Source organism: Miniopterus natalensis, chromosome 12 (genome assembly GCF_054644295.1).
Source record: "Miniopterus natalensis isolate mMinNat1 chromosome 12, mMinNat1.hap1, whole genome shotgun sequence".
Lineage (NCBI taxonomy): Eukaryota > Metazoa > Chordata > Mammalia > Chiroptera > Miniopteridae > Miniopterus > Miniopterus natalensis.
In genome coordinates, this window is record NC_142092.1 from 52,367,939 (window position 1) to 52,379,188 (window position 11,250).

Consider the following 11,250-nt stretch of genomic DNA (forward strand, 5'->3'; position numbering starts at 1 on the left):
AGGTAAGAGTTTTCTGGCAGAAGAGCTTTGTCACACTAGGTGTTGTAACAGAAGCTTTTAGGACAGCTTAGCACATGGTAAGAGCTCAAGTAGTTGTTGATGGAATGGATGCAATAAGAAATGTAGAAGACCAATTCTGGTGGCAGAGGTATTGAACACTGCCTGTTGCCCCACCCTCACCTCCCTCTCTGGCTGTGTCCCTTCTAGGAGAAAGAGACCTGAATGCTAATCTCTCAGCTCTAACCCCCTGAAATGTGTGACCGTCATCCAGTAATTTAACTGCTCTAGCCTTGGTTTTGTCATCTGTAAAATGAAAGCCTTGGGCTAAATGACCTCTCAGGTAGATTCGAATTGCTTATATGGATACAGGTGTCTTCAGAGAGTAATACAGGTATATGGAAATAGCCAAATGTTCTAGAGGCACATAATAAATAATTTCTTATATGTAACTTATATAACATATATATTACATATATAAATAATAACTCCTTCCTTACCCCCATTCCCAGGTCTTTCTCATCGGAAGAAGGCCCTTTGGACTAATTCTGGTTTTATTCCTCTGAGTAATATGCTTATGCCTCTATTTCATTTCTTTTAAAAAAAAATTTTTTTATTGATTTCAGAGAGAGGGAGGGGGGGAGGTAGAAACATCAATGATAAGAGTCATTGATCGGCTGCCTCCTGCACACCCCCTGCTGGGGATCGAGCCTGAAACTTGGGCATGTGCCCTGATCAGGAATCAAATCAGGATCTCCTGGATCATAGGTCGATGCTCAACCTCTGAACCATGCCAGCCAGGCATGCCTTTATTTCTTAATTTATCAATTCTAAACAATATAATTTATCTTTGTACTCTTCCAGACAAAGAATTTTGCTTACTACCTTCTATATTTTCACTATGGTTACAAATATTTTAATGATTTATATCCATTTCCTTTATTACTTTAGTAGACTTAAAGCACTATTTCTTAATCCATCAATTTTTAGTATTCCTAACTCCCTACCAAGTGAATTAGTGCTCTCTTTGCCTTCCTCCACTTCTCCTCCCCTTTGAATGCCCCACCTTCTGTCAGTTAAATCATTGCTTTTTTTCACCAAAATCATTATTTTATGTCATCCAAGGTTACAACGCTTAAATCCTCTTTCGTAACTATTGTTGTCTTTGATGCTTTTTCTATAGGTTAATTCTGAAAATGGAAAGCCAATCAAGTATCATTATGTGACTATTATTTACTGCGAAAGTAGGTGGTGTGCTTGGATGTGAGGAGGAAGCGGTAGTCCTGTGTCATCAAACCTGGGCCACTTGAAGAGGAATGCTCAATACAGCAAGTCACATCAGTGTTCTCATTACACTCCAATGTTTCTCAGAATCATTTCACACGTTAGCTTGCTTCAGATTACAAATGGCTTTCCTTTTTGGAGAGCCTCATACTTGAAATCTAGGTTGGTCATTCTCAAACCTGGCTGCACATTGGAATCATCAAGGGAGCTTTAAGGGACCCTGATATTTAGAGGATCTGACATCAGGAGTTTCTGATTTAATTGAGCTCACGGAGTGTGGCCTGAGCATCTGGGTTTTTTAAGTTTTTCCGGGTGATTCCAATGAGTAGCCAAAGTTGAGTTCCCTGACCATAATGTCAGTCACGCCTAGTAGAGTAAAAAGAGCAAAAAGTAAAACCCAATACCAACAGAAGGTTGACAGTGTATTTTATTTCTCTTATAGTTGCAGCTATCTCGTTCATCACCTACCAATCCTAAGACAGTTTTAAGACGCACTTTTCTGCCCTCAGCTCCTGAGAGATTTCATTCACGTGGTCGTTATTTGGATGGAGAGCTGATTTTGTTTTAAAGTCTATTTTTTTCTTAGGTGGAGACTCTGGGGCATGGCAGCTGGAAGTGTGGCAAGGAAACCATTGTGTGAAATTTTGTCAGGTTCAATCTAATTTGGCCTAGTTTCCAGGGTCAGTGGAAAGGTTGCTGTTCACTTTCAGCCCTCCTCCCATGACACCTAGAAGAGCTGGAGGCAGCCGACCTTCTCAGGTTCTAGTAGGTGTAGTTGGCTGTGAAGAGCGACTGGGTGGACGCAGCACCAGAAGAGCCCACGGGAGTATACTTGCCTTTCGCTGCCTGGCAGTTAGCCTGAAAGCCAAGGGCGACAGGGGACCGAGTTAGAGCAAACACACCATGTGCCTTTCATCAGAAACCAGCGACACCTTCATTTGGATATTTTCCCCCTTACATTGATTTTGCCGGAATACTGCGGCTGATACCATTTCCCTCATTTTGTAACCTGTCTCCTTTATACCAATTTTCTGAGCATTTCTTTGGCAAAACTGAGGTTTGTGTCGGTTAGTGGGAAAGTTTCTTTTTAGTACCAACAATAGTGCAAAAACAGTACTAGAAATTAAAGGTGAGAAACTTTTCATTAGTAGGGATAAAAGAATGCAGTTTCCAGTCTTAAGAGTGGGGAAGTTTGGAATAGCTGTTGTTGTCTGCTAAGAAGTTGACCAGATATTATGGCCAAGCATCAGGCAAGGTGTAGCTGAAGGCACATTATAGCAAAAACAAATAAATAAAAATAAAATAAAATTGTTTTTTTAATTTCCCATTTTTTTACTTATATTTGACCACAAGAACAGGTATGTAGTTGTTATCACATTATCAGTTGATTCCCTGTGTAAACTCCAATTAAAGTTGAGTTCAGATTATGAACCCTACAATAACATTCAAATGTCACTCTTCCAGGTACTGTTCCTATAGTTTGCTCTCTCCAGGACTTATTTCTTTATCTAGAGTGATTTTCAAAGTGTGTTTCATGAACCTAAGCACGTGTTAGAAATGGAAATTCTCTAGCTTGACCCCAGACCACCTGAATCGGAGAAACTTGGTGGCTGGGGCCCAGCAATCTGCGTTTTAACAAGCCCACCAGGTGATTCAGATGCACACGCCAGTTTGAGAGCCACATCTCAGCCGATAAACTCAGCTTCCTTTCTTTGGGGTGACTGGCCCTTCTGGCCCTTAACTTTCACAGCCCCTCCATTGTATTAGCTACGTTTCCTCACCTCATGAGCCACTCACCAGCACAGCCACACCCAGCTCTCCCTCATCACAAGGTAAAGCTCTACCTCTAAAATCTCACACCTCTCGTATGCACCTAGGATGACTTTTTAAACTTCTCTGGGGCCTCCCTTTCCTTTAGTGCTTCATCACCAAACCTCTGTTGCTCTTCATTTCTTGCCCAGCCTCTGTGATGGGAAAGCTAAATAAGGCGATCCCTCAAATTCCACACTCTTCTGCCCCCTTGATGAACTCTTACTCTTCTCTCCTGCTGTTTCCATTTCGGTTGACCTGAATCTTCCTGCATGCTTAAGAGAGCTGTCAGGAAAATTCAGGACCTAAGCTAATGTACCACAAACTCCCTCTCATTTCAGCTGCCCCTTGCCTGATGCGTGGCCATCACATCTGGTCTGTTTCCGAGCTGAAAAGAACAGGTATGTAGCTGTTATCACAGTATCAGTTGATTCCCAATGTAAATTTCAATTAAAGTTGAGTTCAAGATTATGAACCCTATAATAATATTCTTCAACAGCTATTCCAAGCTTCTCCTGTTACAACAGGTGCCCTCAACTGTAGTCAGCAATCAACCGCTACATTACTTTACCTCAACAGACCTGATTTCAACCCATTCTCTTTCTTCTTTGCTGTCTCTCCCCCTTTCTAAGACCAGCTCTGCCGCCTGTAGTAATATTTAGTTTCATGTCATTCTCTTTCCCCCAGGTCCTTGTCCTCTCAATGATCTCCGCTCTCCTCATCTTTACTCTCTCCTCTGGCTTTTTTTTTTCCTTTCTAATGGGTAGAAATGATAGCTGTCACCTCGTGGGTTTGATTTGCATTTCCCTGGTGATCAGCGATGCTGAGAATCTTATGTGTTCATTGCCATTTGTGCTTCATCGACGGAGAAATGTCTATTCAAGTCCTTTGCCCATTTTTTAAACTAGGCTGTTTTTGTTTTTGTTACCGAGATGAATAATAAAACCTTATCACCTATAGGATTTACAAATACTTTCATGCATTCTGTGAGGTGTTTTTCACCATCTTGATAGTGTGCTTCACATTTACATATGACAAGCTCTCTCTTATTTGGCTTTAAACTCTAAGCTCCCTGCAGGCAGTGGCTGTGTTTGCTGTGTTCACCCCAGTCCTTGGCTCAGAATAGGTGTTCCAAAAGGAATGGTTACTAGTTGAATCAGATCCTGTCTTGTCTCCTGGTCGCCTTTCTAGGGCTTTTTCGGACACATTTCTTGAATGTGCACCTTAGTTGGGGTCACTGATATGCACCTAGATACCCACCTCTCCCTTTTCTGAGCCTTTATTCTGAACCCCTTGGCAGTGTGTGGTCACCAACCCCTTGAAATGGGTTTCTCCCCGTCCCCAGAGTCCTGGCTTCCTCCTATCACATTCCTGCTGCTCACGTGGGTGGCTTCTCTTCATCTTCCCCAAATGAAAGGTGTCCCCAGTCCAGTCCTTGTCCCTCTTATCTTCCCTCTCAAGTGTCTCTGTGGAAATTGTCCTTCAATCCCTGTCATCAGCTACCTGCCCAGTGCAGATGACTCAAAACTCTCTCTAGCCCTAACCTCCCTGCTGAGCTCCGAAGCCGCACTTTCAAATACCCAGATAGTGGACTCTATCTGGAGATACCTTCGTGGCCCAAAGAAAGCAAAACTTTCCTGCATGAGAAAGCCAGGCCCCAAGTGCCCACTTGATCAGGCAGATGAGGGGTAGCAGCATCTTACCACGGCCCGCTTCATGAAAGCCTCCTGGGTCGCCTTCTTGTTTGCGGCCTTGCCGCCCCAGGCAGCCAGTGCGCTGGCCTGCAGGGCCCGTCCGAAAGAGAAACTCAGTTTCCAGGGCTTGGGGAGAGGGCAAAGGTTGATAGCGTTGAGGTTGAGGGTAGCATCTTCTTCACTCATGCCGCCAGACAAAAAGCAGATGCCTAGGGAGAGAGAAGCCGTTCACTCGACTAGTCCCAGCACGTGGGCCTGCTGGAGACAGCAAGCAGCGGGCCCAAAAGACGTGCGGCGTCCCGGCCTTTCCTCTGCTTGATGTGCGTGGGCCTGGGCCAGGGATATTAGCTTCCCTTTGCTGAGCTCGCTGGGCTAGGGACACAAGGGCTTTCATAAGAGGGGAGGGAGGTGAGATGTGGAGGAAATCGCTGGACTGTGTGCATTTGGACAGGCTCGGATAGGTGGCATGGTGGAGGGGGAGGGGGAGCGCCGCTGCCTGTGAGAGAGCAGAGGCCTGCGTCTTGGATGGAAGGCTCCTGGGCGAACACAAATGCCTGTGGAGCTCCTTCAAAGGCCGAGGGCCAAGACCCCCAAGTTCGAGAAGGAAAGCCTTACCAGGCACAGCAGCGGGAACGGTGCGGTGGAGAGCTGTGACCGTGGCCATGGCCACTTGCTCTGGAGTATACTTCTTGGTGCAGGCGTGTCCAGCAGTCACCATGTTGGGCTTCAGCAGGGTGCCCTCCAGGTACACATGATGGTCATTCAGGGCCTTGTAGACAGCAGCCAGGACCTGAAGGACAAGAGGTCCAAACGATGAAACCCAGGGCCAGCCTTAGAGTCACCTGATCTTGGCACGTTTACTCGGCAGGGAGGCAGGATGAAGGAATTCTCATGTGTGGCTTGGTCAGAGCTTCCCCCCGAGGCCCCATGGGGCAGTGCGCGGCAAACCATAGCATGCTGGCCTGGCCTGGCCTGCCACCCCTACGCCAGCTGCCCACTGCGTGGACTGTTGGCGCGGCTCTGCTTCCCTTCCCTCCTTCCTCCCCATCACTCCCTTTGGTCAGTTGAGACAGCCTTGATTTAGTTAGTTGGGGACATCTAAATGGGCCTCAATTCCTCTTCCTCATAGATGCTAAGTGATCATAAAAAAACATACATTTTAGACACGGAAGTGCTTTCAGATCTCATTTTAATCCACCTAATTTTGTCTGAAGAAACCGAGGTCCGGGTTACATGATGACACTCTTACTCTCTCACAGATATACTGTGGCTAATTTAGAAAGTCACAAGTAAACAAATTACTTTCTAATTACATGTTTTCCTGTGAGCCTCATCTTATTTTAAAATTTCTTAGTTTACACATAATGGAACTGAGGTCCAAAAAGATAATATGACTTATCCAAGGTCCCACAGCTGGGGGCATGGATTCCCAAACCCTAATCTTGGTACTGCAAGTCCTGTTCTTTCTCCATAAGGAGCCACAAAGTAGAAGATCTGCTAGCGCCTCCTTACCTTCTCAATGCTACGTAACGATGCCCACTGAAGACTATTTCACATATAACAGCTGATATATGTTAAGTAACCGCTGTTGCTTAAAAGCAAGGCTTTTCAACTAGAATTGGGACTATATTATATTCAAGACTTACTTTCTCAGTAACATACTGGCAGTGCTCCATGTCATGGTCTCCATCAGGAATTACCTCTGGTTCAACAATGGGTACCAGCCCGTTCTGAAAGGGGAAAAAGAGAGGAGAGAGTGAAGCTCTGCTGACTGGCATCCTTTCCTTAATAGCTTATTCAACAGTCATGATTGGTAGAAAATGAAGCCTTTATGGAGAAACACCACCTAAGTGACTTAAAGGCAATGCAAAGAAATTTAATAGGATGTCTAGTGAGCAAAACAAGAACAGTGAGGTGAAAAAGAGAGAAAGAAAGTAAGTTTTTCTGGGAATGGGGTAAAATAAATGCAAACTCTTAATTTCTAAATCTTATTCTAGAAACTACTTTCGCCACCTCAGAAACTAGCTGTCGAACTTAAGTCACTAAGAAAGATGCCTCTTGCGTGGGTTAAATAATGAACTCAAGAAGTGTTTACAATTCTGATTGGGAATCTCCAGGTGCCCACAACTCAGGTTGCCTTAAAACAATACCCACACAAGCAAATCAAACTAGATTGGATCCCAGAGACATGTCAACATGTGTTGGAAACTTTAGCATCAAGTCACCATCCTCCATGAAATTATGTGGATTGGGTCAGAGCCATCACCCTTGAGCTGGGGATCTCAGAGGATCCTGTCTTCCACATAGTGGAACCCAGATGAGCAAGTGCCCTGGTTTCAAAAGCCTGACCACTTTAAGACTCAGCATATGGCCCTTTGGCAGAAGGACAGCTGTTGATGGCACTGGCCTTCGGGCTCCTAACTGGCTTGAGCAACCAGACCCTTCCCTACCACACTGGCTATAGCAGGAATGAAAAATGCCACCTGGATACACTGGCGAGAAGAGGAAAGGGCTCATGTGTGAGTATAGTAAAATTAGAAAGGCAGGCTCTAAAGATAGCTCTTGCCTACTGTTTTTTAGCCCAAGGGGAAGGCTGAGTACCTGCTGACAGATGCTGGCATAGCGAGCCAGAGCGTTGGCATTTTCCTGGATAGCAAGGGCAGATGGACACTGGTTATCAATCCTCAGCACAGCACGCCACTTCCCAAAGTCAACACCATCCTTCTTATACTGAGCACAGCGCTGAGAAAGGCCATCAAGCCCTGCAAGTCACAAAAGAGAGAATGGCTTCTTTGCACCCCTGTCCCTGATCCATGGGGCCACAGATAAAGCGAAGGAGGTCTCCCTTGACTTAGATTTCAGTCACTCAAGCTTGAGAACCAAAAACAACTAGGCAAATAAACATGGGTCTCAATATTGAGCCCAAAGACCTGGATTTAATAAATATGGTTTTGATGCGCATAGTGGATACACCCTAAGAATAGAGGGAACCAATATTTGTTTGGTACTTGCTATGTTCCAGGCATGAGTCTAGGCATTTTGCACACCTTTTCTCATTTAGTTATCATAACAACCCTAGTAGTTAATATTATCCTCATTCTACAGATGTGGATACCGAGGCTCTGAGAGGTTGAGTGGCTTTAAGAGTGACAGAGCTGGGATTCAAATTCTGCTTAGCTAACTCAGTGTTGTGGTTTATACTTGTCTATGTGGGCAGTGAAGCACCTAGCAAAACTGTCTAAGTCGTAAGTGATGGAACCATGTTTCAAACCCAGGTGCGTCTGATCCCAAAGCCTGGGGCCTTTCCTCTCTACAGCTGTTGTAATTTTCCCTAAAAATAATATTTCCAGGCACAGAGTATCTTCTCTGTGCAATGCACTGTGGTAAATACTTTACATATATGTTGTCTAATGTAATCCCCAAAACTATTCCGCAAAGCAGATATCGTTATCCCTAAAATGGACTCAGAACATTTAAGTGACTAGCCTGAGGTCACACAGTTATTGACTAGAGGAGCTGGGATTGAAAGTCAGGTGAATGTGGCTCTAAAACCCGTGTGATATAGATATTTTCTTTCCCCTTACTCATTTCTAGCATCTGTGGGCATGATTCATATCAGTGGGCAGTATCCTTACCTTGAATGGTGGTTTCTTTGTTTGTTCCTGCAAGGGGAGCAGTTCCTTGGTCCAACTGTGAATTAAATAATTAACAAGTAATTAGCAGGTGTCGGGTGTCCCAGTAAAACACGAGCAGAGCCCCTGGTGCTGGCTAATGGCTCCCATCTTTCACACACCAAGGAGCTGAACCAGAAAGGGGTATTAGTCTTCTGGAGGGACACAACTCAGTCCACAGCAGAAGGGAAGCTGCCTGGAAGGGACCATGCGAGAGGGTCAAAGTGAACCCTAAGGGGATGGAAAGCACAAGGCTGGAGCTTGGGAAGTAGAAGTAATCTGCTAGTTCCTGGCATGCAGAGGTGCCACAGAAGGGCAGCGTCCCTTAAATTTTTCCTTCGTTCATTCAAGAGGTATTGTTGAGCACCCTGCACATACCAGGCACTGTGTTCTTACAGGGTCAGAGCGACTAAGGCACAGCCCCTGCTCTCAGCAGAGCCAAGGCTAAGGTCAGGAGCCCCGAGGGGGGCAGCCTGGGCTCAGCGCGCCCCCCAGTTCTCCCCCCCAGCGCCGCAGAGGGCGGGCCGCGGGCACGCACCTTGATGCCCACCACGATGCCCTTCTCCCTCAGGAGGTCCCGGAACAGCTTCCCCTGGCTGTCCTTCTGGTAGAGGGTCTCGTGGAACAGGATCACGCCGCCGATGCTCTGGCTCACGGAGCCGTCCACGGTGAAGAGGATCTCGCGGAACTGCCGCCGGTTCTCCTCCGTGTTCTCCACGTTGATCCTCTGCAGCCGGTTGCCCATGGTGCCTGCGGGCAGGGGCGGTGAGGAGCGGGCCGCGCCCTCCTGCCACCCGCAGTGACCCTCGGGGAGGGCAGCGGGACTCTCTGTGCAGAGCTTCAGCACTCCTGCCTCTTTTTTTTTTTTTTGTCCCCCCACCCCACCCAGGAACGCCCTTGGGTGCTGTCAGGATGCTGGGCAGGAAGAGTTGGGCTGGGCTGGGCGTGTGGAGTCAGGGCAGAAGCCACCCTTGGGTGCAGGCGGGTGGGTAAGGCCCCAGCCTCCCCCGGCCCTCCCTGGTTCAGCCCTCAGTCTGACCCTTGGCTTCTCTGGCTTCTGTGGCTTTACGGTGGCCCGTGGGCCTGCCGCAGCTCGCCCTTGCACCACCTTGGGCTTACTCAGACACAAGCCCTTCCTGCCCCAGACGCCGACACTTCCCTGCCCTCCCTGCCCTTCCTTGGCTGACTTTAAACTGGCTCCTCCTTAGCAGCAGGGCGCTGTGTACTGACCCCGTTCTGGGGACCGAGTCCCTGGTCTCCCCATAGCCTGGATTCTAATGACCCCTGGCAAGGGGCCTTAACATGGAAGGCTGAGCCTCTGTCCTGGGTTTTCAGAAATCTCCTACTGGAATGACAGGCCCCAGAAGGCCCCTGCTTACTAAGTCCCACGTGCATAAGTTTTTACTCCTCCAAGAGGAAAGGGAATGCGGCGATCAAGTTGCCTTTGCTAAGTGTAGAAACAAGAGCATGCTTGTTGTAGGAGGTTTCTCGCACTCACCTACGGACTCATCGGCAGCCAGGATCCCCTTCCCATTGGCAACAATGCGCTGGGCAATTTCTGAGAGCTCCTTCTTCTGGTCTGCGGTGAGGGCTGGAAATTGGTGGGCCATGGTGACAGGTCTGGAAAAGAGTACATGAGAGTCCTGAACAGAGCTGAAGGTGGCTCAGATGGTGTCATGACCAAGGCAGCTGGGTGTGCAGACAAGCCCTGCAGGCCCCTCTGACCTTTCTGGCCCATTTCCACAAGTGTATAAACAAATGAGCTCTGGGGGTGTTTTCCCCCCTTAACCTAAGTAGGTGAAATTAACCATAACGGATGAAGGTGGGATGCTACGTGCTCATGGTGATCCTAAATTGAATGCCTTCCAAGAGACCTATGGGATCACTGATCCTGAGACTGAACCAGTTGGTTAATGACCCACTCAAATCTGAAAAGTAGATGGCATTGCAGCAATTGACCATCTCTCTACTCCGGATTTCTGGCTCCATCCGGTACCCTGGATGGCTTGAGGCCAGGACAGTGAGGCTTTTGGCGGGCATGGCCATTCTCCATTTCGCTCTGTTAGCCTAGAGCCCACCAGACTATTCTCCAGGCAACATGTTTGAGAGGAGAAACCACCACTTGGCCTTGAAGTTAACCTCCCTTCAGCTTTAGGACTTAAAGGGTAGAGTGCAAGCTTCTTTTTTCCTGTATTCAAACACCTGTAAGATCACTTGAGGACAGTGGGGAGGATTCTTCCTATGTGCCTCTGGGCTGGAGGTTCCCACCGGCCCAGAGGGTGCTGAAGTCCCATGGTGATCCCGTTCCAGTAATTCTCAGCTTCACTGCTTTAGTGAGGGGAGACCATGGCTCAAAGACCCCCTACCCAAGAGACCTCCTCGGCAGTGGTTCTCTGTAGGAAATCATTGCCACTCAAATCTGACAAGTAGATCTGAAAAATCCCATTCAGCTGCCACTTTGGGCTAGTCTTGAAAATGCAAGTTCACAGGGCTCTTATATGTTAGAAAGTGATTTTGCATAGGGTGAGCTATCAAAAAGGACAAATCATAGTGGTAGTATGTTGAGTGGTTTCCTATCCAATCCTATGGCCCCCTCTCCCCCCATCCACGCATACATAGGGTAGATGCCCAGCGCCTGCATCCTACTTCCTGGAAGCTCAGAGGCACCTCAGTTCTCATTTGATCCACTTGGCAATGAAGAATCAGCCCAGGTATTATCTTCAGTAATTAATGAGCAAGCTAGGACTCAGAGAAGTTTACTGACTTGCCCAAGGTCCTAGCCAGGACGAAGCAGA

At 47.3% G+C, this 11,250-nt stretch overlaps 1 protein-coding gene across 1 annotated transcript; it reads right to left on the bottom strand.

Annotated features, from left to right (window-relative positions):
• Positions 1 to 2,043: 2,043 nt before the first annotated feature.
• ALDOB (aldolase, fructose-bisphosphate B) lies at positions 2,044 to 10,065 on the bottom strand. Its single transcript, XM_016225032.2, has 8 exons — positions 9,954 to 10,065; positions 8,994 to 9,205; positions 8,420 to 8,474; positions 7,386 to 7,546; positions 6,431 to 6,514; positions 5,400 to 5,574; positions 4,794 to 4,993; positions 2,044 to 2,139 (listed from the first exon to the last, which is right to left on the bottom strand). Exons 1-8 carry the CDS (start codon positions 10,063 to 10,065, stop codon positions 2,044 to 2,046), a joined length of 1,095 nt encoding a protein of 364 aa, XP_016080518.1.
• Positions 10,066 to 11,250: the final 1,185 nt, after the last annotated feature.

What these genes read in the sequence shown, in the direction of transcription:
- ALDOB (XM_016225032.2), bottom strand. Translation starts at nt 10,065, where the DNA reads ATGGCCCACCAATTTCCAGCCCTCACCGCAGACCAGAAGAAGGAGCTC. An exon ending in GCATCGTGGTGGGCATCAAG is followed by an intron (nt 8,475 to 8,993) that starts GTGCGTGCCCGC and finishes TTTAATTCACAG; the next exon opens with TTGGACCAAGGAACTGCTCC. An exon ending in GCCAGTATGTTACTGAGAAA is followed by an intron (nt 5,575 to 6,430) that starts GTAAGTCTTGAA and finishes CTTGTCCTTCAG; the next exon opens with GTCCTGGCTGCTGTCTACAA.